Source organism: Diadema setosum, chromosome 14 (genome assembly GCF_964275005.1).
Source record: "Diadema setosum chromosome 14, eeDiaSeto1, whole genome shotgun sequence".
Lineage (NCBI taxonomy): Eukaryota > Metazoa > Echinodermata > Echinoidea > Diadematoida > Diadematidae > Diadema > Diadema setosum.
This window is the reverse complement of record NC_092698.1, coordinates 38,650,563-38,677,765: the sequence shown is the minus strand read 5'-3', so window position 1 is coordinate 38,677,765 and position 27,203 is coordinate 38,650,563. Positions and strand designations below refer to the sequence as shown.

Sequence of the window (27,203 nt, the reverse complement as noted above, 5' to 3'; positions counted from 1 at the left end):
TTTTATCAGGTTTCTTCCGTTTAAGTTCAAAAAAAAAATCTCATTGCATAGTCTTATGAATAATGTTTTGTCCTTTTGAATATCAAGGTAACTTTTGAATAACTGAACAACAAAATGGTGAAGTAGATCATTGCACATTATGGTCTACGCCGTTTATAAAACTATGATTCCACACCGATGCGCACCAGCGTTGGATGGCTGTTGTTGGAATATCTCTTCATTCAAATTACAAGGATCAAAGTGTATAAAACCTGAATATTTTAAAATACATATACCAGTTCTACGTGGTAGGGATTATCGTAAATCATCTTAATAATGTCATCAGTTTAGACTCATTTGATAGCTGCCATTTAACCTATTCAAGATTGTTTTCTTGCAATGCCAGTGTAATGAAGTGCACCCAGAATGATAAGATAAAGACCTTACTACACGTAGTGTATCAAACTATTGATACACAATGCCACAGAGTCTGTAAAAGTGTCCATACCTGTAGCGTGATCAAAGAAGTTGATTGTATGCACCCTATTCAATATTGTTCTGTAGGTTTATGCTTTGTCATTATTTAAACAGTTTTCGGACTTTGACTTTTGTGAAACTTATTTATTCTGTCGACCGTTTCCATACTCTTGTGATTTGGGTTTTTTCCTAAAACAACCTTTAAAAGCAGAAATATATTGCTTAAATCGACCACCTACTCACTTTGAAAGTCAGTCTAGTCATATAGAACAGTTTTAAAAAGCCATCATCAATAATATTTGCCATTCAAGCGCAGCATACACTTATCGAACTGATAAGTTTCACAATGCACTCCGATCTGTTTAAAGACATTTTTGCTTGAAGTTGTTTCACTAATTAATATTTAACTACGTTTAATGCGTTCATCTATTATCTCTGTTAAGATTTATCTACGTCACTTTCGCATCGGTTTATCCATTGGTCGGTCTATAAAGTGTGACCAAAGTCTGAATATCTTGCGCTATACAAACAGTTCTTGCGTAGGACAATCCTAGGCAAGCATAGATCAAGTTCATTCTATACAAGGTCAACTGATTGCACGTAGTCACATTACTTGGATTCTCTGGATAGATCAGTGTCTTTTGATTAAGAAAACAAGGCAAGGTGGTACCTCTCAAACGATGCGACTATTATGGACTTTGTTGGCAATATTTGCCATTTTCGCGCCACTGAATGCTGAGAATCCGAGAGTTACGGTGAAAGAAGGAACTCTGGTGGGAAAAACAGTGACTTTCAGTGAAAACAGGTTCATCAACAAGACTCAAGATGTTGACGTTTTCTTGGTAAGCTGAAAAAAAAAGGGAGCCGATTTAAGTGGCTTCAACCTATGGTGACCATTTTTATTCCTTTGTTCACAAGTATAAGACATTCTTATATAACTCTTGTACACCAGTATACATGCTGAACTCTTAGTGAGTACAGTAGTATGCAGCCTTACTTCCTAGTACAATTGTATTCATTCTTACTTCTTAACCATATTAACACACTAGTATATTCTTGTACACGTTGAGTAAGGTGTTGGAATGCCTCAATGAGAAAACTTATCTTCCAGACGAGTGATCCATGCGACGCTCTCTCCATTACTCTGTTTGTAAATAATCAAGATGATTAAAATGTTTCATGCAAGTCGTTACAATCACTACAAGATATTCACAAATATTGAATCATACCGGAAAGGTTGACCAATGAGGTGAAATTGCTTGAGATATATTAAAGTTGAAGAATAAGCTTATCTAGTCAGGTTGAACCACGGTAAAACCCTCTTCACCGTAAGTCTGAACTTCTATGGAAGCGTTGACATTATCAAATCCCAGAATTAGTCTTGTTTGGTTGTATTTATTATTTTATTTCTACCAATGTATAGGGGGTGCCTTATGCAGCCCCTCCTGAGAGATTCGCCCCGCCCACAAATATGACGTCATGGGAAGGAGAAAGGAACGCTACGGAATTTGAAGCTGTGTGTCAGCAAGGTGTATTTGACTTTTTCCCGCCTCCCGAGAAGATGTCAGAAGACTGTCTGTATCTAAACGTGTTTGCTCCTAATCCAAAGGTAAGATTCATTAAGGAAAAGGATTTTTTTTCCCTCTCTGTATGATAATTATGTAGGATCAATATTGTTGCCTGCACTTTTCGCCGGTGCCTTTTACCGCAAAACTGTGGGCTTAGCTTTACAAGCATATACACCCCCTTCGTCGAATACTCGGGATTTCATTTAGAGACAGTGGATTTGTCTCAGAGATTCCTTTTTTTAATCACTTGTGTGTTCACAGTAGGACAAATATGTTCTGTTGAGGCCTTATTGAATATGATATTTTGTTATACAATATGGAGAGGAAATTCATTATTCTTTTCTAGCATACAATGTCAACCCTCAAGATTAACGTCTTCGAAATTACGTTAGTGATAATTTTGTCCGTGGTAAATGTTGATAATTCCACAAGAAATACAATGTTATAGACATGAATTATCAATGTTGTTTTGATTGATAAAGATTAATAATTAAAGATTAATAGTAATAATAATAATAGTTTAATAGAATAGAATATAATAATATATAATGATAATCCCTTTAACCACTTATTTGTCTATAGTTATTGGAACAAATGTGTTCTGTTGATGGCATATTAAACATAATAATCTTGTTTATAATATGGAGAGGAAATTCAATGATCTTTCTTAGCATTGAATGTCAAATTTGTCTGTAATAAATGTTAATCCATGGGCTATGAATAATAATTCCACAAGAAATACTATTATCGATTTTGTTTTGACTGATAAAGATTAACGGTGCTGCAGTCATGGTCTTTATTCACGGTGGCGGTTTCTCCATTGGAACCGCGATGACAGTGGAACTCAGCGGCGTCCCATTGGTCTCTGTCGGTGACGTCATAATCGTAACTATCAACTACCGCCTGAACGTTTTCTCTTTTTTCACCACAGGTCAGTTCTTATCACTTTCAGTAAAACAAGAAAAAAAAAATGATTTTTTTTTTCTTTTTGGTCAAAACTGTTTAGGTCATGTGCGACCAGTGCATTCAAAATGGAATATAGAAGGCAAAGATTCAGATACAGCATGTACATACAGCATGTCAAAGGATCCGAAACAGCCATTGTTGTCTCTCAAAGAAAAAAAGAAGAAGATAAGAACAAAATGAAGGCATATTTCCCCACTCCAAAAAAAAAAAGGACAACAGTAGTTCAAATGATGTTCATCATCCACATATTTAGTGAATGTAAAAACGGAGAGATTTTCCCAAGTAATATGAAGCAATTCAGACTAAAGCTAACCAGTCATTCAGTATTTTTTTACACCTGTTCTTTAAATGATAATTTCTCTCAATCTCATTTTCTACCAGCTGATGAAGAAGCTCCTGGTAATGTTGGTATGCTGGATCAGGTGGCAGCTCTCAAGTGGGTCTATACTAACATTGAAGGTAATAATACCCAGGTAACAGAGCAACATACACGACATAGGTTTCTGATATTTGAATTTTAAAATAACATTAATGCCTTGCTTTTATGTATCAACCATTTGTTTAAATAATTACACTGAATGCAAATCAATAGGGTGGCAAGATATTGCAGGATTCAGTGGTAATATCTCAGATATCGTCAGTACAAAAAGAAGATTATATTTATTGATTTCGATGAGAATGTAATACTAAACAGAAACAATTGTATACATGTACACAGTGCTTTTAATTACAATCAAGGTATATATATATACATATATATACATATATATATATATATATATATATATATATATGTTCAGAGCACATGTACTTCAATAAAACTGTAGTCACTACTGCAGTTCTCATCTAAATTGACGCGATTTATAATGCTCTCTAAGCATCATACTGACGAGTATTAAAGTTATATCCAGATATTTTGAATCATGGTTTCACTCCGTGAAATGCACCAAAAGCAGGAACTTTCTGTTGGCTCTAAAGCAAGATTACTGAATCTTTCTGAATTCGGCCATACATTTTGAATATTGAGTCTCATAATTTTGTTAAGTGACCTATCTCCTTCTATATAATTTTTCTATTTCCTTTCTCTTTATAAAGTCTGCCAGTTAATCTTTATTAGATCTATCCATGCATTTATTACGATTACCTGCCGATCTCTTTCTATCCTGTTATTTTCTTCCCTCAGCCTTTGGAGGAGATAAGGAGAGGATCACAATCTTTGGAGAGAGCGCTGGAGCTGGAAGCGTGAGCTTTCACCTTCTCTCCAAACTGAGTCGACCTTATTTTAGTCAGGCAATCATGCAGGTGGGAAATTATCTTTATGTAACTAGGCAATGCAATAGAGAAGACAATAACCGCTGGGTGTTGATTAGTCATTATTCTTTCTTTTCAAAAGGGTTAGTTATTATTGTTGTAATCATATTTGTTTATTTGACCAGAAAAAAAAAATACTGTGACAAAAAAAAAGAAGAATCAAGTGCACCATCAGAGATTGTATAAGAATGACATGTAAGTACACATTGTTATATAGGTCTGAGAATTAGCCAGTCTGAGAACTTCCACGGTATTAGACTGCAAGTACCATGACACGACTTCTTAATTTCATTGACAGTTTTCAGTATTTTCTTATTGAGAAAGCTAAATGGCGGCATCAAGTGCAATGCATTGGGAAATAGTAATCGACAAACTGCTCTCCTTTAGCGCCGTGTTCTCTCGAGCCAGGATATCTTTTAAAGGTATACTTGCCAATGTGAACATTTGCACGTGCACATTGTTTCATTCACTAGAACAAGCCAATTAGCCTGCTGATGTATCTTCGCAATGTTTGGTGGGTGTTTAATGATGTGAGTTACATGTGGGTCATGTCAGTTGCTACGGATATTCTTGTTCGTATTGCTCACTAGTTCATCTGCTGTTTTCTGTTCATGTTTTCTGTGGATACATTCCAGTGACATATTTGAGTCCCTTTTACTGATTCAGAGTGGGACAGCCCTGGCTGACTGGGCTTTCATCAACGATCCGGAGAGAGAGCTTGAGAAGTCGAGAGAACTGGGCGTCACCATGGGGTGCAGCACGTCGAGTTCTGAGGCTCTGGTGGAATGTCTCAAAGAGAAGGATGCTGAAGAACTCAGGAAGGCCGCTGATGAGGTGTGGCTGCCATGGCAACGTGGTGCACCATGTACATGATGTACTATTACCCTCATCTACCAAAGAGAATGTCACAGTATTAATGTACTTTAATGGATAAGGTAGCTAAAAACCAGAAGGATGTAAAAGTATCAAATTTCACATTTTCTTATGACACTGTCATAGAACATGACGAGATAATGTCATCGCTTCACATGAAGAAAAAAAAAAGTACTTTAAAATATTTTGGCTTGATTAGGAACAACACTCCATCCCTATTGAAAGTCATCCTTCCCTAGCGATTACAGTAATTTCCATTCTTAGTACACCTCGGCCGTTCCACGGTAAAAGGGTCTATCTTGAAAAATGTTACTTCGGAGAAAAACGGGTTTAAAGTTTGGTGTATTTTTCATATTTCATTTTTTTATATTTTCATAATACATTACACTCACAAGCCACTTTCTTTACAAACACAAGAGGCAGACATACAAATACACCAAACTTTAAACCCGTTTTTTCCGAAGTAACATTTCTCAAGATAGACCCTTTTACTGTGGAACGGCCGACCTATACAAGATGTTCAGACATGTCAGAAAATCAGCTAAACTAGCGACATTGATAGGGTACTGAAACGTTCCGTATTCAACGTAATTCATGTTAGGAGGTGGCTTGAATATTATGATAAATTATCATAAATCAGTTTTAAATAATTACATGCTAATTTCTAGATTATATAGCTTTCAGATTCGGCTCAATTTCCAAACCCCTGGACAACATCAACACCCATTCACAAAAGTAAATTGATATTTGTGTGTGTGTGTGTGTGTGTGTGTGTGTGTGTATGTGTGTGTAAGTTCAGCCAGAACAATCGGGATTCTAGTGAAGTATTAAGTTATGAGATAGACGGAGAGGTGATGTATACATCGACACACAATGCTGCCTGTACAGTTTCATTAAAATTATTAAATATTAATGATTATCAGCCATGATCAATTTTGCTCTGTAAATTGGACCTGTCTTCATATTATCATATCATAATGCCCAGGTGTATGATGCTGTGTATCGAGTGACTCTGGACGGTACGTTTCTCGAAGATACACCAAAAAACCTCTACAGCAACGGGGACTTTGCCCATGTACCAATCGTTGCGGGCTTCAACAAGGACGAGGGGACTTTAATACCATACGGATCTTTTCCTGCCTACGCGGGTAGCGAAACACCGCCCCCTTACGACCGGGCTACCTACCTTGCTTCGATTCAATACCAGCTAACTTTCTACAACGGTCTGGAGGATGCGATCATAATCGACTCTGTAGACCAGGAGTATACCGACTGGAGTATTGCAGACAACATTACTGCGGATTACTTCGACTCGGTCGTGGATTTCTTTGGAGATGTGATGTTCGGTTGTCCAACTGATTACGTCATCAGAGAACACGCAGGACATGCATCACACGGCGGCCCCGTCTACCAGTACTTTATGACCCACGTACCTACGAAGTATGGACTTGCAACTATTTCCTTTAATGCATTTCGGCGATAGTTATACAGAAACATGAGTAGGCTTACCTCATGCCCGAAATGGAAAGCATTTAATCTTACAGAACGTACTAATGCATGTAATGATTATTATCATTTCATAGAATTTTAATATGTGTCATATGCGCCTTATCTAAATACATAAATGACTTATTGGCAACACATCAGCACATCTGCGAACTAAAATTAATTGTCGTTCTCAAAGCTAATCCCAAAGTTGACAATGATGATTTTTTTGGGGGGTAATTTTTGTTTTTTGGGTTGTTGGTTGTTGTTGTTTTTGTTTTTGTTTTTTGAGAGGGGGGTGTTAATGGGTAATGTCATATTGAGTGAATTCAATCATTTCAACTTTTTGTGACCTACGTTCAGTAAGAGACTTTCTAAACTGACTTTAGCAGAGTGTGTTCATTTGTATCAGTTGGTTTTGTGTTACTGTGTCACTATTTTTTTTTTTTCAATTGATTGATACTAGGAGCTTCTATGAGTACGAAGGATTTACTCCCAACACTCCTTGGCTTGGTGCGGCACATGGAGAGGAAATGACTTTTGTGTGGGGCGTCCCTTTCATTGATGAGCTGTACCACGTCAAAGGACACAACATGACTGACGAGGAGAACGCCCTCTCCGTTATAATGATGCAATTCTGGACCAACTTTGCCAAGACCGGGTAAGCCAGTCATTTGATTCACTAAAAATGAAATAGTTTGCTAATATTAAAAAGAAAATACGAATACCTCTTATCTATGATGAAAAGTTTTGGATAGATGATATTCTTGTTTGCATTGTACTGAAGACAAAATTCCTTATCAGTTAAATTCTGAGTGCCTTTAAAGGGACTGTACAGTACTGGTTGAGGTGGGGATTCATGTTTTGAACATTTCTAAGTGAGATAATGAAAAGCCTTATATGAAATATGAAAGAGCATGTAATTTTAAGAAGAATTCAATGTTTATTTGAAGAAAATTGGTTTTCAAATGGCCGAGATATCCAAAAAAGTGCTAATAATAAAAGGCGACATGCCACAACTTTATTAGGAACGCTTTGTTTCACCTTGTTTTTTGATATCTCAGCCATTTCAAAACCGATTTTCATCGAATAAACTTTTGATACCCCTTAGAACTGCATGCTCTTTGACATCTCATAGAGTGGTTTCTGAATATCTCGCAAAACATTAAAAGCTAAATCCTCACCTCGACCAGAACTGTACACACCCTTTAAAAACATTGATTTAATTTTGCATGTGACAGTGTGAGGAAGGCACTTAAACAACAAGAACTTAATGCATTAATGGATTGCAACTATTATATGTATCGTAGAAACCCCAGTAAGCCGAGCATGGATTCAGACCTGTGGGAAGGACAGTACACCTGGCCAGAGTACACGATCCCTGAACTCGCGTACAAGGAGATAGCTATAGGATTGCCCACAGGGAGGGCTATTAGAGCCAGACAGTGCCATTTCTGGAACCAGTACTTCCCATCCCTCGTGGCTTTTACAGGTATTTTTGATACCATGATAACTTCGTTATACTATACGTTAGCTTTGCAGGTTACATTCGAGAATCTCAGGTATAGAAACACGGTTGTATGCTGTGTGTGTCTGTATGTCTGTGTGTATGTTCCATAATTGTTTACGAAAATTAGGAAGAACCAATGTCCAGAAACCATCACCATCTGATATCATGAAACAATTAACCCTATACCTAAGTGTAGATGACTCCCCTTTGCACGTTACAATAAATTCTCGTTTTGTATAAACGTATAAAGTTTGGTGAGCAGTGCAGCATGTAGATTCTCGATACTGGACTTCTGTTTTTATTCTTCAATCAGACGGTAATCCCACAGATGGTATAAGAAAGGCTAATGATCGAGTTCTAACATAGATTCATGTTCGAAACAGACCAATAATTGGAATAATGTAATTCGTCTCCGCCTTTTTGATTTGTTCTTCTACATCGACATCGTCTCCTAAGGTAAAGAGTCAGAATGTGCCATCTTTGTTTTTTAATGAAATAGGGTATAGATGTCATCAATCACAGAATTCATTAAGAATATGAGATGCATAAAAAAAATGTATCGACAGAAAAGCAACTCCAAAACATTTTTTAGTTTTGTCATTAGTTGGCGCACGGGTTGACAAATCAGGATGCGAGTGTGAGCTATAAAAAGAAAGCGCGCTAATTTTGACAATCACATCAATTCTTCATTCTCTCTCCCTCTCTTTCCAGACGACATAAGTGACACTGAGAAGGAATGGCGGGAAAGTTATGATGACTGGAAGACGGAGATGACAGCATGGCAGCAGGCGTTCGAGGAATACAAGAATGAACCTACCTGCAATTAATTTTGATTAGTCACACAACTATCCTCGAATGCACCTCGCCGATTAAAGCGAAGTACATCTACATGTCTTTACTGGAATTAAAGCCACTATTTCAAGTGCCTAAGTTAGTTTCCTTATTGTCTTTTGCATCAGAAACTACAAAGCAGAATTACCTTCAAGACCATAGTGTATATAGGCTATAGTGTCTGAAATAACGATAAAAGATATTGACCTATTGTCATAAATCAGCAGTGACACGTTACATGAACTCCCCGTTGTAATGTAAATTGCAATCAAAAATCTAAAGGTAATGACAAATCTTCACCGTTCAAGCCTTACCCTTTGTTTTACTCACACGACTTCTTCCCTTCATTTGTTATCTTTTCTCATAGTTTTACTTTTTATTTTTTTATGATTTCGTACGTAGAATTTGATAAAGGGGCATGATATGGCTTATCGTGTACCTGTGATGCACAAATAAGTGTCTTCATATGTCTTTTTGGGTCATAATTGTCTCTGGCAATGCCTCCTCATCTATGACTATAAGTTTGTTTGTTTGTTTGTTTGTTTGTTTATTTGTTTATTTCTTGATCGTTATTCAAATTCGATGAGTTTACGAAAATTGTCTTTAAAGTATTAAATGTGAGCCCTAATGAGTCTAGAAACTGGGGCACGCGACAGTCATACGGTCATTCCGGTACTGAATAAAAGTATCTCAACAGTTTTCTGAGATTAAAATTCTAAACGAGTAAACAAATACATTCGGACTTCTGCCGTGAAAGTATTGTTTATTAAGACTTAAGGACTGGTGGAAATGATCGACGTATCAAATGACTGACGAATAATCTAAATCTCTTCTTGACTATATAGGAGTATCCTAAAAGACAGAACTTTCTGCAACGGTGATATTCCACAGGACTTGTCAATATACATTCCTCTTGTCATCTATAGCAGTTTTCGTGGGGAATTTTGTTTTATTTCGGTTTTGTACTGCAATTATTCAGTGTGTAATCCAACAAAATTATTATGTCCAATTTGCACTGAAGTGTGTTAGTATCATAAGTTTGCTGAAATAGTCGAATGAATGATTAAAAGGAAAACACCTTTCGAGAGAGAGAGAAAAAAACCAACTAAGATATGTGAACATTATGAACACAACGAATTAAACTTTCTTACATTTCCAATAATGTCATACAATTAAAAACTGCATTAATTCTTTAAGACTGAACAATGAGATGCAGGACAATATACACCAGGTCACCATCTCATCCTTCTTGATGATAAATGAAATGTAATGTTGTTACACAGAGAGTAGTTTGCTTGCCAGTCAACGCAGAGGGAGTATGATATATCTCTTTTGGTCATGTGATAAAACACGTTTATGCTTGCATTTGCCAACGTGATCGGAAATTTGTTTGGTGGAAAAAGAGTCATCAGCTAATTACGATATAGAACAGAAGAGAATGGTTGATATTGTTTGATTTGATTTGATTTGATTTGATTTGATTTATTGGTTTCTGTATCATCATTGTACATATACACATTCATGTACAAACATAAATATGATAATATATATAAGTATTTTCTTGTTCATTGCCTGTGTACAATGTACAGCAAAAGTACAACAAAACATACTACAATGAATAATACAGAGGGGCTACAGCATAAGCGTAGCTTGATTTGCGTGCAGCCCCCGTAGCATAACATAATATTATAATGTACATCGGAAGGAGAATAGGAGGGAGGGATGACTTGCATAGAGATAGGATAGTTGAAAGGAGAAAGGGAAGGGAGAGGTTTGTCTGCTTTCACGAAAGGTTTATACAAAATAAAATCACCTGTATCACTGATTAGCAAGACATGACAAAATATTTCTTCAACGAGGTACAGGTGGACAGTTGATACAGGTCATGGTCGGTTACATAATCATTATTACATAATAGACTAATTGTGTCGATATTTGTACAAAAGAATTTCGAGTATATAACAATGACAATGGAATTACTGATATTCAGATAACAACATCGTTTTTACAGCCTTCCTAAAAGAATACGTGGACTTTAAACTTCGAATTTCAGAAGGAAGAGAATTCCAAACATCGGGTCCGGTGTGTCTGACAGATTTCAGAGCCATCACTGTTTTGGGATTATACAAGTGAAACTTATCAGATTGTCTTGTTGGATAAGAATGTATTTCCTTATTTAATTGAAATAATGAGTAAAAAGAAGATGGCAACTGACCATTATGTAAGCGAAACATAAAGAGTGAGTTTTGCAAAAAATTAATGTCATTTACCTTAAGTGTTCTTAATTCTGCGAATAAAGGATCTGAATGGTCTCGATAACCTGAGTTGGTGCATATACGTATTGCTTTCTTTTGTAAAAGTAATATACTATCAATGTGGCTTTTTGATGTTGCCCATACAATGTTGCAATAAGAAATGTGCGATAATATCAATGAATTAAAAATAAATAAGATATTCTGAGGGACATAATACTTTAACTTTTGAAGTATACCAACATTACGAGATACTTTATCAGAGATATATTGTACATGAACATTCCATTTCATATTTTCATTTACATATATTCCGAGGAATTTAATACTCTCTTTTTGTTCCAATAATACACCATCCACCATAATATTTAAATGTTGCATTTCAATTTTGTGCTTCTTGTTATAGAAATACATAAAATTTGTCTTTTTCAGATTAAGTGATAATCTATTACTCTTAAACCACATAGATAATTTCGGTAATTCAGTGTTAAGAGTTCTTAGGAGCGAATGAAAATCAGAATTGGAACAAAATACATTGGTGTCATCAGCAAACATAATATATTGCAGTGACTTAGATGAGTTTGAAATATCATTTACATACACTAGAAATAATAACGGTCCCAATATGGATCCTTGTGGGACTCCACATTGTATAGGTAATACTTCAGAGTTAACAGATTCATAGTACACATATTGTTTTCTATTTAACGAGTAATCTTTAAACCATTCAAGTGGAATACCACGAACACCATAGGACTGCAATTTACGTATGAGGATAGTTTGGTCAAGAGTGTCGAATGCCTTGCTTAGGTCCATGAAAACACCGATGACATGTTTTTGTTCAGCTAAGGCAGTCGACACTCTATCGTATAATTGGGCTAGTGCCATATCTGTTGAATGAAATTTCCTGAAGCCATACTGGTCTTGGTTAAATATATCATATTGTGTCAAAAAAAAATCATACAATCTGTTATATACAAGCCTTTCTATTACCTTAGAAATACTAGGAAGAATAGAAATAGGACGGTAATTTGATACAAAAGAAGAGTCATCTTTTTTATATATTGGAATAACTTTAGCAATTTTACATGCATTCGGAAATATACCAGTTGAGAGTGACAAATTAATTACAAATGTACACTAAGGGTGTCAGTATACTACCAATAATCTGTTTTAAAAAATACGTACTCATTTCATCATGACCAGTTGCATAACTTGATTTTAATGAGTGAACAATGTCAAGAATCTCAACATAATCTGTTGGTTTAAAAAATAATGAATTATCATTTGACGCACCTAAATACTGCGAAAAATCAGTTTGTGTAGGATCTATTTTTGAAGCTTGACTAGGACCTATAGCAACAAAATACTCATTGAAACAACATGCTACATCCCTTGGGTTACAGAGTGTTTGACCGTCACGTATAATTTGAAATGTTGACATATTCTTTTGCTTGCCAATCACATCATTAATAACTTTCCAAGTGGCTGACATATTTCCAGTAGCATTTTGAAAGGCTTCTGTATAAAACATCCTACGGGAAAGCCTTATAATTTGTGTCAATTTATTTCTATATAATTTATATCGATTAACGTTATCATTATTAGGATACCGTAAACTGCATTTATATAACATATTTCTTTTCTTTATTGATCGGAAAATTCCTTTTGTTATCCATGGATTTTTAATTTTTCTATTACTTTTCCTTTCAATTGCGGGGATATGTTTGTTAAAGCAAGAAAGAAATATATTCCAAAACGTATCATAAGCAATATTTGGGTCTGCGCAAAGCAATACATCATCCCATGTCTCCGAGATTAAATCGTCGTTGAGTAATGATATATTTTCTGATGTGAATTTGCGCTTCTTCTTACTTTCTGTTTGCTTGACATGGGAATGTTGTATCTCGTCACAGATAAAAAAATATAGGTAAATGATCAGATATATCACTATACAAAAGACCAGATTTCGAATGATCTGTGTCAATATTAGTAACAATATTATCAATCAATGTTGATGAGTTAACCGTCATTCTCGAGGGCTTATCTATAGTGACATTACAGAAATTTGCTTGCAAAATATTGCAAAATATTGTCTGTTGACTTTACGTATTCTCAATCGTATTCTGATGAAAATGTAATGCATGAACGAATAATGAATGTATTATAAACATTGAGATATGATAACGCTGTGAATTACAATTATAAACTACAACTGCATTTAGTAAAACTCAGCGGGGAATTTAGACCTTTACAAGAGAAACAAGAGTACTATGAATCTTCGCGAGTGTCAGAGCAAAACTTCACTTTGATGCTGACTGTTGCGATCAATACTTCATAATATGAAGCCCAGATCACTGGTCACTTTGCTAGTTGATCTTCACTTTCCTCATTAATAGCAATCATAACCATGACAACTGTTTTCTTTTCGTGTTGCGCGAGACAGGGATTCTTTTCTTTGCCATTCTTCTCTCCCCCAATGATCAGCTCATCATAATATCGTGCATCTTTAAATGAGACAATCAATGAGTGTGTAATATATATGCGGGCAGGTGGAAACATTATGGAATATGGGTTTGTGTATGATGTTGTTGTTTTGAGTTTCTTTGAATAAATTAAACAATTAACTGAAGGCCAGCGAAATGTGTACTGTACTGTCTTTCTCTCTCTCTCTCTCTCTCTCTGTATAGTATGTTTTGGTATGTTCACCTAAGTAAGTGGGTTTGTATTTTTTTTTCTTGCTTTTTGTCTTTCTCCAATCTTTCTCTCTTCTTAGCTTTTAGGTTTCTCCCGATAAATTGCAACTGATTGACAAATCACCGTACATCAATGTAAATGATTGCATAAATTCTCCTATTCAAGTTACAAAGTCCTCGACGTTGCATAGTCTTATGGATACTGTTGTCCTTTTGAATATCAAGGTTGCTTTTATATAACCGAACAATAAAATGGTGAAATAGATCATTACACATTATGGTCTACAGCCATGTAAACAAGAGACAATGGGCAGGAACTTTAAGATCGTAATTGCCTTATAAAACTATGATTCCATAACGACGCGCACCAATCTTGGATACCTGCTGTTGGAATATCTCTTCATTAAAATTACAAGGATCAAAGTGTATAAAACCTGAGTATTTCAAATTTCATACCAGCGGTTCCACGTGGTAGGGCATATCGTAATTAGTTTTAAATAATTTCATCAGTTTAGACTCATTTGATAGCTGCCATTTAAACAATTCAAGCTAGTTTCCTTGCAATGTCGGTGTAATGAAGCCCACTCATACAATGATAAAGTAAAGAGTTTACAACTAACTTCATGTAGTGTATCAAAACATTGTCATGCTTTCTGAGGCAGAGAGAGTCACAGCGGGTAAAATTTTCCACACTAGTAGCGTGATCAAAGAAGATGACAGTCATATATGCTCCCTATTCAGATGTTTTTGAGCGTTGTCAGTATCTAAACAATTTTCGGACTTTGACCTTTGTGAAACTTATTTATTCTGACGACCGTTTTCATACTCCTGAGATTCGGTTTTCTGGTGTGTGTTTTGTTTTTTTCAAACAATTTTTGTAAAGAAAAAAACCGCTGCTTAAGTCAACCATCTACTTGGAATGAAGTTAGTCTTGCCACGATAGACCAGTTGCAAAAAAAAAAAGTAAAAACGAAAGAAAATAAAGATTCGTCATTAGTAATGACTAATAATGATTAAAAAATCACTGCGTGCGTTACATTGGTTGCCTGTAAAGCAGAGAATCATTATTTAAACCTCTGTTGATTGTAAATAGAGCTTTTGATGGTACAGCACCAGTGTACTTACAGGAACTTGTAGAGTTAAAAACATCATTTCAAACATTCTATCATCTCCGAAGTTCATGGGATCAAACGCTACTGAAATACCCATCAGGGAAATCAAAAGCTACTCTTGGTGACAGGGCATTCTTGTATAAAATGCCGCATCGAAATTATTATAGTAGCTGCGCAATATAAATGTCCTTTATTATTATCATTATTGATAATCTTTCTCATTCAAGTGCAGCATACACTTTTCTTATTGATCAGCTTCAACGTCCATTCTTAACTATTTGAAGACATTTGTTGTTTGAAGTTGTTTCAGTTATAAATATTAGACTACGTTTCCATGCGTTCATACCTCTGCTAAAACTTGCTGACGTCATTTTGGCATTTACTTATTTATTGGTCATTGTGACCAAAGTCTGAATATCTTGCGGTGTACAAGCAGTTCTTGCGTAGGACAATATCAGGCAAACGTATATGAAGATTATTCTAGACGGCGACAACTGATTGCACGTAGTAAAAGTACTTGGACTCTGGTTAAATCAGTGACTTTTAATTAAGAAAACAAGACGAGCACGGTTCCTCTCAAACGATGCGGCTATTGTGGACTTTGCTGGCAATTTTTCCCATTTTCTCGCCACTAAATGCTGAGAATCCGAGAGTTACGGTGAAAGAAGGAACTCTGGTGGGAAAGACGGTGACTTTCAGTGAAAACAGATTCATCAACAAGACTCGAGATGTCGACGTTTTTTTGGTGAGTTAAAAAAAGAAGAAGAAAGAAACACGGCCAGCTTTTTGAAGTGGAGTTGTAGGCTTATACTTGACTTCCACTGAGTACACTGGTAACCATTCTTATTTCTTAGTTCACCAGTATCTATACATTCTTATATTTTAGTACACCAGTATCCCATTCTTATGTACCTCTTAGTACACCAGTATCTATACCGTATGTCCCAAAAATAATTACAACGGTACTCTCCACAATGATAGCTTTAAGAATAGTGAATCAATCCAAATACAATTTCAGGGTATGAAAGTATAACTTATTGCCAACAACTTACAGAAAACCCTATTCGATTTGCTTCAATGGTCAAAGAGAAATGAGGAATTTTGTAGAGGATGTCAGGAATCTCTTCCCTCCAAGTTCTGTCTAGTGTATTCACACACGAAATCATCGAAGTACTAAACTTGGAAGAATCAGACTCATGACATGCTTTTACAACAATCCACATTTCTCTGTGACCGCTTAACCAAATCGGATGGAGTTTTCTGCAAAATAGAGCTAAGATGTTATATTTTAAGACCCTGAAGTAGCATTTAGATAGTTCAATCATATTGGGTGTTATCAATGCGAAAATCTGATTGTAATTGTTTTTGGGACATACTGTACATTCTTACATACCTCTATGTACACCAGTATCTATACATTCTTACCTCTTGGTTCACAAGTATGCAGTCTCACTTACTGGTGCACTAGAATAAATTATTTCTTCTTAGCACACTAGGAAACATTCTTGCAGCATGTTTGGTGAGATGTTGGAATGGCCCATTCAGAAGACTTATCTTCTAATACAGACGATGACAGCCGCACGACCCACCCGATTCTACATGTCAAGCTGTTCGCTGCACTTAAACCCAAAATGTTATATCTGTCCTCCGTGTATATCTAACGAATTGCCATTTAACCACATACTTGAAGATGATGATTTTCACAGAGAATTATTCTCTTTTTTTCACTACTCTAGCAGTGATATCTCATTTGAATCAGGCCTTAACTCCCACGTTTTTGAAGTGTTTGGCATGAATAGTGATGATAATGTCTCCATCAATAATCTAGAAAGTCCATGCAATTATTATTTCAATGACACTTTCAATCACAAATTTCTAAAATGTCAAAACGAGGCTGTGTTCTCCCTATTTCATTTGAATGCTCAGAGTTTGTCTGCAAAGCACGAATGTTTAGCCGACTATCTTAGTAGCCTTTGCCATAAATTCGCAATGCATGCTTTCACTGAGACTTGGTTTAACTCGAATGTGTCCTCCCTTTACAATATGCCAGGTTATTCTTTGTTACATAGATCACGTGTTTTATATTTAATCAATCGCTATGCCCAGGTAAGGTCCCAGACTCCCTCAAACTTGCAAAGGTAATTCCTGTTTATAAGAAGAATAATAGATTTTTGATAGAAAATTATAGACCAATTTCTCTTCTTCCAACTTTCTCCAAAATAATTGAACGCATTGTATATAAACGATTGTATAAGCATTTGTCCGAAAATGACCTTCTCATAAAAGAACAATTTGGTTTTCGGCCCTCCTCTTCGACAGAATCAGCATTGTTACACACCTTGGGACAAGTCATTTTATCCCTCGAAAAGAAAGAAATTCCTTTGGCTATGTACATTGACCTGAGCAAAGCGTTTGACTCACTGGACCATAACATACTCTTGCACAAGCTAGAACACTATATGGTATTCGTGGTGTGCCTCATTCTTGGTTTGTTGATTATTTGAGTGGACGACAACAATACACCAGGTTCAACGGTGCTAAGTCGGACCTCATGCCCGTATCTCATGGCGTGCCCCAAGGTAGTATCCTTGGCCCTCTTCTCTTTTTGATTTATGTCAACGTTGTCATCAATTCATCGAAAGTTTTTCGTTTTGTAATTTATGCTGATGATATCAATATTATATATTCACATTCTGATCAGAAAATGCTTAACCAAATTGTTAATGAAGAAGTGCAATCCTGACGCAACTGGTTCAAGGCAAATAAACTACAAATGAATATTAGTAAAACGAAATATATGATTTTTCAATCTTCCAGAAGACATATACAATTTTTATCCAAACTTTTCTATAAAAATTGGTAATAATGAAATTGAAAAGGTTGCCACAATAAATGTGTTAGGGGTGTATATTGACGAAAAGTTGTCCTGGAATAACCATATAAATTATGTCCATGGAAAGATAAGTGTTGCACTTGGTATGATGTTCAAGCTTCGTTCGTTAATCCCGAAAAATACACTGTTGATGCTTTACAATGCCTTTATCTTGCCGTACTTAGACTATTGTAATCTCGTCTGGTCAGGGACCAGCCAGAGACAATTAGATCGGCTAACGGTCCTCCAAAAGAAAGCCATTCGCCTTTGTACAAATTCCCTCAATCTTGCCCACACCCCTCCATTATTTAAGGACTTGCAAACGTTAAATTTTCGAGACAGAATTTCATTCAAACTTGGAATTTTTATGTATAAATATGTTCGCTCAGTCTTGCCAGATATATTCAATGACTATTTTTCTACTCATGCCAAGAAACATTCTTTCAATACTAGAAATAAACAATGCTATGTTTCACCATTTTATCGTCTGAAAATTAGTCAGTCCAACTCAATAAAGTACAAAGGGGCTAAATTGTGGAACATGTTAAGCATGAAACTGAAAACTGCTAACACATTGAATCTTTTTATGACTCAATATAAGCAGCTTTTTCTTAATCTGTACTGATTGTTTATTATGAATGAATGATGAAAATTGTGCAATTCTCATACAAACCTTTGACAAATACCGTGCATGTTTGTTTTGTTTTGTATTGTATTGTATTGTAATATATTGTATTGGTTTAGTCGTTGTTTTGTTTCCTGTTTCCTGTTTCCATCATAATATATTGTTGATTTTGTAACGGTCTCTAATCTAAGTTCTATTTTGATATATATATATGTTTCATTCAAAACTGTGATTTTAAACTATATTGTAAAGGGAATCTCCATTTCCAAGCCCTGATGGGCTTTTGCGTGATTTCCTCCTTTGACTCACACATTTATGTAAATATTTTATATGTGATTTTATGAAATGAATAAATTGAACTGAACTGAATCTCCATTTTCAAAAAACAACAACAACAACAACAACCAAACAAGAAAGCAGACAAAAACAAAGTAAAACAAATAGAGTCGTTGATTTCACATGTAAATATTCATGATTACTAAAGATGTTCAACGCTAGTCGTTAAAATTACTGCAAGATTGGTAAAACATTGAAAAAAAAAAACCTAGAAAGGTTTAGCAATGATGTGAATTTGCTTGGGATGTATTATATCTAGTCAGGTTGTAAGCACGGTAAAACCCTTTTCACCGTAAGCCTGAACTTCTATGGAGGCATTGACTTTATCATTTCCTCACAATTAGCCTTGTTTGATTGTATTTGTTATTTTATTTTTACCAATGTATAGGGGGTGCCTTATGCAGCCCCTCCTGAGAGATTCGCCCCGCCCACAAACATGACGTCATGGGAAGGAGAAAGGAACGCTACGGAATTTGAAGCTGTGTGTCAGCAAGGTGTATTTGAGTTTTTCCCGCCTCCCGAGAAGATGTCAGAAGACTGTCTGTATTTGAACGTGTTTGCTCCAAACCCAAAGGTAGGAATCATCAAGGGCAAGTGTATTTGCGCTAGAGTTTTTACTACAAAGCGGTGGTGTTTGATTTAATTGATTTTGAATAAATTTCTGAATTTCGTTTACATACATAAATAAAATACAAAGTCAATTGAACGAACTAATTGAGCACAATACAATTTGAATCTGACAATAAAAACAGATAAATGATTAATTCAAAACATTTTTTCTCACACAATGTAGAATGAAAACAAACAGGCATTATTTTATGCCTAACCCATTATCCTATTTTAGAAGCATATAGTGTACATGACACTTCGTTGAATACTCAAAATTTCATTTAGAGTAAATAGAATGGCTTCGGACTTTCCTTTCATTATATAATAATGATAATGATAATTGTAACAACAACAATAATGATAATATTATAATAATAATAGTTTAATAGAATAGAATAAAATAATATATAATGATGATCCTTTAACCACTTATTTGTCTATATTTATTAGGACAAATGTGTTCTGTTGATGGCATATCAAACACATAATAATCTTTTTTATAATATGGAGAGGAAATTCAATGATCTTTCTTAGCATGGAATGTCAAATTCTTCAAAATGCTTTTGTCTGTGATAAGTGTCAATCCATGGGCTATGAATAATAATTCCACAATAAATGCAATTATCAATGCTGTTTTGATTGATAAAGATTAACGGTGCTGCGGTCATGGTCTTTATTCACGGTGGTGGTTTCTCCATTGGAACCGCGATGACAGCGGAACTCAGCGGCGTCCCATTGGTCTCTGTCGGTGACGTCATAATCGTAACTATCAACTACCGCCTGAACGTTTTCTCTTTTTTCACCACAGGTCAGTTCTTATCACATAATAAACAATACTTTTTGTGTGTGTGTGTTTTTAAGATGTTTTGTCTCAACTGTTTAGATCATGTGTGACGAATGCATTCATAATGGAATATAGAAGCTAAAGATTAAGATACAGCACGTCAATACAGCCTGTCGATGGATCCAAAATAACTATTGACTTCCAAGAAGAAAAGATATGAAGATAAAGTAGGCAGATATCCCCGCTCCAAACAAGATTAAACAAAAAATAGTTCAAATGACGCTATTGATCCACAGATGCCTAATGAATATAAAACGGAGCGATTTGCTCATGTAATACGTAGAAATACGGACATTGTTCTGATTAGTCATTCCTGACATTACTTTCTACACCTGTATTTCAAGAAATAACTCATTTCAATCTCATTTTTCTACCAGCTGATGAAGAAGCTCCTGGTAATGTTGGTATGCTGGATCAGGTAGCAGCTCTCAAGTGGGTCTATACTAACATTGAAGGTAATAATACCAAGGTATCAGAGCAAAATAGGTATCTGATATTGAGAAAAATATTGCATTAATGCCTTGATTTTATGTATTTACTATCTGTTTAATTAATCATAGTAAATGCAGATACATGCATTGACATAGCAAATGCAGGTTGCAAGATACTGCAGGATTCAGTGTTGACAGTTAATATCTCAGATATTGTCAGTAATTAAAAACAAAGGAACGTGTCTATTGATTTCCATAAGACTGTATGACTGAACAGAAATACGTGTACCTATAATATATATAATGGAGACAATGAAGACAGTAGATGTCACACGATGCCGGCTGGTGGTAGAATCTTTCGACCTCAGGTTGTCGTCAGCTTTATTGTCCGTTTGTACAAAATGGAACAGTGGTTTTGAGCGTAACAAACCACATGGAGTAATGAACGCAATACACTGAGTATAGTTTCAGCATGAGTTAACGACTTCAGAACACATTTCTGAATTCAGCCATTTTTTTTTAGTATTGAGTCTCATCATTTTGATAATAAGTTACATATTTCTTGATATATATTTCTTTTTCTATTTCCTTTCTCTTTATAAAGTCTGCCAGATAATCTTTTTGGGATCTATCCATGCATTTATTATGATCATCTGTCTATCACTCTCCATCTTTTGATTTTCTTTGTATTTATCATGATTACCTGCCGATCTCTTTCCATCCTATGACTTTCTTCCCTCAGCCTTCGGAGGAGATAAGGAGAAGATCACAATCTTTGGAGAGAGCGCTGGATCTGGAAGCGTGAGCTTTCACCTCCTCTCCAAACTGAGTCGACCTTATTTTAGTCAGGCAATCATGCAGGTGGGAAATTATCTCTATGTAACTAGCCAATGCAATAAAAAAGACACTGATCATTGGGTGTTGGTTAGTCATTATTCTTTCTTTTCAAAAGGGTTCGTTGTAATTGTTGTTATATTATTGATGTTTATTTGAGCAGAGAAAATTAATGTGACAAAGAATTGCAAGTATACCACACCAAGAGAGAGTACACTTTGTTATACAGGTCTGAGAATTTACCAGTCCGAGAACTTCCACGGTGTTAAAGTGCAAGTACCATGACATGAGTTCTCAATTTCATAATCAATAAACTATACTCTCCGTAAGAGCCATGCTCTCATGATCCACAGTATCTTTTGTCGTTGTACTTGTCAATGTAAATATTTGCACGTGTATAACATGCATGCTTCATTCACAAGAACAAACTAATTAGCCCGCTAATGTATTGTCGCAATGTTTGTAGGGTGTTCCGTGATATGAGTAATTTGACTCGAATTATTATCATGCCAGTTGTTTCAGTTCTCCTTGTTCGCATTGCTTTCTCTCTCTCTCTCTCTCTCTTTGATTTGGTTTCATTTTCCAATTGCATATAAAAGATAGAAACACATACAAGTCACATTAAAAATATACATTACTTGATACAATCAAGGTAGTTGGTGTTCTTTGCTTCTCAATTGTTACATACAGATCTGAAAAAAAAAATTCTCCAAATTCTCCACATCATGTTATTCAACAAAAAAAAAAACAAACTCAATATCTATAAATCATTTCTTGTGTAGTTACATGTAGCCATATTAAGAGTGCTCTTCATTAAGTATGTTCTTCCATTTTCTTTCGAGCTTACCCATTTGTCTCTTGAGCGCTCTGTAGAAGTTTTTCATGTCGTTGCAATCAGCATAAGACTGGATCTTATCAGCTTTATCGTTTAGCATGCATCCTACATTTGCCGTTGCTCCAACTGTACGTTTCCTCTGATGTTGCAAAAAGCAGCTTTCTTGGGCGCTGATGTCGAGTCATTGAGGAATGCTCGGTGGAGACAATGTTTCTCTTCCAGCAAAGACTAAATGCGTTCGTTGTTGTCATCGAACCAATCCTGGTGTTTTCGTGTGATGGGACTCACTATAGGTTACTATTGGCACTTATCAGTTATCCGAGACAGGATATCTTTGTCCTTCAACTAAAAGATGACTTCAAATTTCGTGTGCCATCATTTTAAAAGTTCTTCCCCAAAACTACTTACATGATAACATTCCGTGAAAAGTTGGACAGTATTTCAGTGTTTTTACTTGTGCATCTGGTGTTTTCTATGTATGTTTTCTCCGGATACATTCCAGTGACCTATTTCATTTCCCGTTTATGTTAATACTGATGTAGAGTGGGACAGCCCTGGCTGACTGGGCTTTCAACGATCCGGAGAGAGAGCTTGAGCAGTCGAGAGCTCTGGGCGTGGCCATGGGATGCAGCACGTCGAGTTCTGAGGCTCTGGTGGAATGTCTCAGAGAGAAGGATGCTGAAGAACTCAGGAAGGCCGCTGATAAGGTATGGCTGCCATGGCAACGTGGTGCACCATTTATAGTACCTTGTATCTGAAGAGAAAATCATTCCACCAGTTAATGGGCTTTCGTGGATGGACATGGATAGGGTAAAATCATAGATGAGTAGTAGAAGTATCAACTCTCACATTTTCTCATGAAACATTATGAGATGACAGATCACACTAGATAACGCGATAATGTCATCACCTCTACTATAAAAGAAGTGGAAAATGTTTCTACTGGATTGACAACAACATTGATTCCCTCTAAAAAAATCATAATTTCCTAGATTTTTCTGCAATATCCATTCATATAACATCTGTATCACAAGATGTTATATATATATATATATATATATATATATATATATATATACAATGAAATTGACACTGGTAATAGCTAAAATGTAAATTGTTTGGAAGTGGCTTATATAAATTTTACAAATTTTATGCTTATTTCTGGAGTTAGGTTTCAAATTTTGCTCAATTTCCAAGCCTCTGTACGCAATTAACACCCGCTGAGAAAATTCAACTTGTGTGTGTGTGTGTGTGTGTGTGTGCGTGCGCACGCGCGCGAAGGATTCGTAGACAGATTGGTGGTGTACACACCAACACACGATGTTGCCTGTACAGTTTTCAGTAACTACGATCAAGAACTTCAAACCATTACAATTATTAATGTTAACGATTGTGACATGCGCAAACTGTCAGCCGCCAACACTTCATGTATCACCTAATAGACTATAAGATTATGCTTTGTCAAACAGGTTATTCACACATTATTAGTTTTGGTCTGTGAATAGTATCCCTCTTCCGCCACCACGATGTTCAGGTATATGTTGCAGGGTATCAAGTGACTGTGGACGGTACGTTTCTCGAAGATACACCAAAAAACCTCTACAGCAACGGAGATTTTGCCCGTGTACCAATCGTTGCGGGCTTCAACAAGGACGAGGGGACTTTGATACCATACGTAGCTTTTCCGACCTACGCGGGTAGCGAAACACCGCCCCCTTACGACCGAGCTACCTACCTTGCTTCGATTCAAATCCAGCTGACTCTCTACAACGGTCTGGAGGATGCGATCATAATCGACTCTGTAGACCAGGAGTATACCGACTGGAGTATTGCAGACAACAGTACTGCGGATTACTTCGACTCAGTGGTGGATTTCTATGGAGATTTGCTGTTCGTTTGTCCAACTGATTATGTCACTAGAGCACATGCATCACGCGGCGGACCCGTCTATCAGTACTTCATGACCCACGTACCTACTAAGTATGGATCACTAGCAGTTCCTTCAACCCGTACTAAGTCGGGGGGGGGGGGGGGGTTTGCTGGTAGCCCCCCTTCGACATTTCACGCGATACGTCACTATCGAAAAAAAAAAAAACCAACAACATCTATCGCCGCGATGTTTCACGACTCTTTTTCTTTCCAGTCTCCCGCTCGTTCTGAGATCAAATTTGCGTCGCCTGGGCGAGCGGTTTTAAAATTACGCATAAATATTATATACATGCTTGTCAGACCTAAAATTGCTCAAAAACTTGAATTCATGTACAATTTTAATGCAAATGTACTTTCGGTCAAATTTCATTTGAAAAATGGTTATTTTTGCTTTTATCGATTGAATTCAGTAGGTAACATATTATTTTTACGCTCTCAACAGAGTCGCCGACAAAGACAGTGAAAAAAGTCGACAAACAAGGAAATACGTCAGAAATTAAAGAAACAACAGAATACTTGAGAAATTATTTTTGATGGCACAATTTTTCACTCACATTTTTGAAGAACAGTAGAAAGAATATGTACACCAAAAATATACCCTTTTGGAGTTTTATTTAGTGATTTATGACAAAAGACCTGGGAGGACCCCCCCCCCCCCTCTCTCTCTCTATCACCTACCTGACTAGCCCTGCCTATCTTCTGTGATCGGTCATAATTATAGTTACACAGCAACATAAGTAGGCTTCCCTAATGCCCGTAATTGGAAGCATTTTTCTCACAGAACTTAATCATGAAGTTTGTAATAATTATTATTTCATGAAATTATTATGTGTTACTTGGTCTGTCAAGCCTGGAAAATCTCACCCCACCTTGGTTAAACACGAGCATTATTTGTAATTGGCGACACATCAATACATAATTTACAAAATAAAATTGTCTGCCATTCTCAAACCCAAAACAGATGCAACCTAATCCTGAAGTGGGTAAAATGATGTCGATCCTTTTTTTTTTCTTCTGACACTTTTAGAGAGAAAAAGATGAGGTATTGGCATGCTGAGTGAATTCAATAATTTCAACTTTTATTCAGTTAGAGACTTTCCAAACTCATTTAAGTATTCTTTCTTATCCGTTGTTTTGTGTTGGTAAGAACAGCATGATATTTTTTTTTTCCAGGAGCTTCTATGAGTACGAAGGATTTACTCCCAACACTCCTTGGCTTGGCGCAGCACATGGAGAAGAAATGACTTTTGTGTGGGGCGTCCCTTTCATTGATGAGCTGTACCACGTCAAAGGACATAACATGACTGACGAGGAGAACGCCCTCTCCGTTATGATGATGCAATTCTGGACCAACTTTGCCAAGACCGGGTAAGCCAGTCATTTGATTCACTGGTATGAAATAGTTTGCTAATATCTTCTTCTTTTTTTTTTAAAGTTACAAATACCTCTAATCTGTGATGAAAAGTTCTGGATAGATGATGTTCTTGTTTGTATTGTACTGAAGACAAAATTCCTTATCAGTTAAATTCTGAGTGCATTTAGAAACATTGATTCCATTTTGCATGTGACAGTGTGAGGATCAGGCACTTAAACAACAAGAACTTAATGCATTAATGGATAGCAACTATTATATGTATCGTAGAAACCCCAGTAAGCCGAGCATGGATTCAGACCTGTGGGAAGGACAGTACACCTGGCCAGAGTACACGATCCCTGAACTCACGTACAAGGAGATAGCTATAGGATTGCCCACAGGGAGGGTCGTCAGAGCCAGGCAGTGCCATTTCTGGAACCACTACTTCCCATCCCTCGTGGCTTTTACAGGTATTTTTTTTTTCGAGACCATGATCACTTCATTATACTACATATTAGATTTGACAGGTTGCATCCGTGGTTTTCAAGTGTGGAGGAATGGAAGTGTGTATGTGTGTGTGTGTGTGTGTCTGTCTGTCTGTCTGTCAGTCAGTGTGTATGTTCCATAATTGTTCACTGATATTAGGAAAAACCAATGACCTAAAACCATCATCATATCGTTAAGCAATCAACCCTACAGCTAAGTATAGCTGACTCCAGCCCCTTTGCACATTCAAAAAGTTTCGTTTTGTATAAACCAAAGATTTGAAAGTTTGGTGCGCAATGCACCATGTAATTTCGTATCATCTCGATACTAGACGGCTGCTTTTATTCGTCAATCAGACTAGTCGCACAGATGTTATAAGAAAGGCTAATGATCGAGTTCTAAAATTGATTCATGTTCGAAACAGACCAATAAGTGGAATAACGTAATTCATCTTCGCCTTTTCGATTTTTTCTTTTACATCGACTTTGTCTCCTAAGGTAAAGAGTCAAAATGTGCCATCTTGTTCTTTTTTTTTATGAAATAGGGTACAGATGTCATCAATCACAGAATGCATTAAGAATATGAGATGATTAAAAAAAAAACATGTGTCGGCAGCAAAGCAACTCCAAAACGTTTTTTTTTAGTTTTGCCATTGGTTGGCGCACGGGTTGACAAATCAGGATGCGAATGTGAGCTATAAAAGGAAAGCGCAATAATTTTGATAATCACATCGATTCTTCATTCTCTCTCCCTCTCTTTCCAGACGACTTGAGTGACACTGAGAAGGAATGGCGGGAAAGTTATGATGACTGGAAGACGGAGATGACAGCATGGCAGCAGGCGTTCGAGGAATACAAGAATGAACCTGCCTGCAATTAATCTTGAGAAATCACACAACTATCCTCGAATGCACTTCGCCGATTAAAGCGAAGTACATCTACATGTCTTTACTTGAATAATCAAGCCACTTTTTCAAGTACCTAAATTA

The 27,203-nt window shown here is 36.2% G+C and overlaps 2 protein-coding genes across 2 annotated transcripts; both read left to right on the top strand.

Moving 5' to 3' along the window:
- Positions 1–1,136: 1,136 nt before the first annotated feature.
- On the top strand, positions 1,137–8,996 carry LOC140237586 (acetylcholinesterase-like). The gene is made up of 10 exons (XM_072317520.1): positions 1,137–1,298; positions 1,880–2,065; positions 2,796–2,955; positions 3,372–3,449; positions 4,174–4,292; positions 4,968–5,135; positions 6,160–6,614; positions 7,126–7,320; positions 7,970–8,151; positions 8,881–8,996. Exons 1-10 carry the CDS (start codon positions 1,137–1,139, stop codon positions 8,994–8,996), a joined length of 1,821 nt encoding a protein of 606 aa, XP_072173621.1.
- A 6,647-nt stretch (positions 8,997–15,643) lies between these two features.
- On the top strand, positions 15,644–27,094 carry LOC140237723 (cholinesterase-like). The gene is made up of 10 exons (XM_072317650.1): positions 15,644–15,805; positions 19,282–19,467; positions 20,151–20,310; positions 20,724–20,801; positions 21,520–21,638; positions 22,989–23,153; positions 23,981–24,426; positions 25,549–25,743; positions 26,018–26,199; positions 26,979–27,094. The coding sequence occupies exons 1-10, from the start codon at positions 15,644–15,646 to the stop codon at positions 27,092–27,094; spliced, it is 1,809 nt and encodes a 602-aa protein (XP_072173751.1).
- Positions 27,095–27,203: the final 109 nt, after the last annotated feature.

Excerpts from the sequence above, each read along its gene's own strand:
- LOC140237723 (XM_072317650.1), top strand. The coding sequence starts at position 15,644 with ATGCGGCTATTGTGGACTTTGCTGGCAATTTTTCCCATTTTCTCGCCA. Across the intron at positions 15,806-19,281 it reads GAGATGTCGACGTTTTTTTG|GGGGTGCCTTATGCAGCCCC; the intron begins GTGAGTTAAAAA and ends ACCAATGTATAG. Across the intron at positions 21,639-22,988 it reads TTAGTCAGGCAATCATGCAG|AGTGGGACAGCCCTGGCTGA; the intron begins GTGGGAAATTAT and ends ATACTGATGTAG.
- LOC140237586 (XM_072317520.1), top strand. The coding sequence starts at position 1,137 with ATGCGACTATTATGGACTTTGTTGGCAATATTTGCCATTTTCGCGCCA. Across the intron at positions 3,450-4,173 it reads GGTCTATACTAACATTGAAG|CCTTTGGAGGAGATAAGGAG; the intron begins GTAATAATACCC and ends TTCTTCCCTCAG. Across the intron at positions 7,321-7,969 it reads ACCAACTTTGCCAAGACCGG|AAACCCCAGTAAGCCGAGCA; the intron begins GTAAGCCAGTCA and ends TATGTATCGTAG.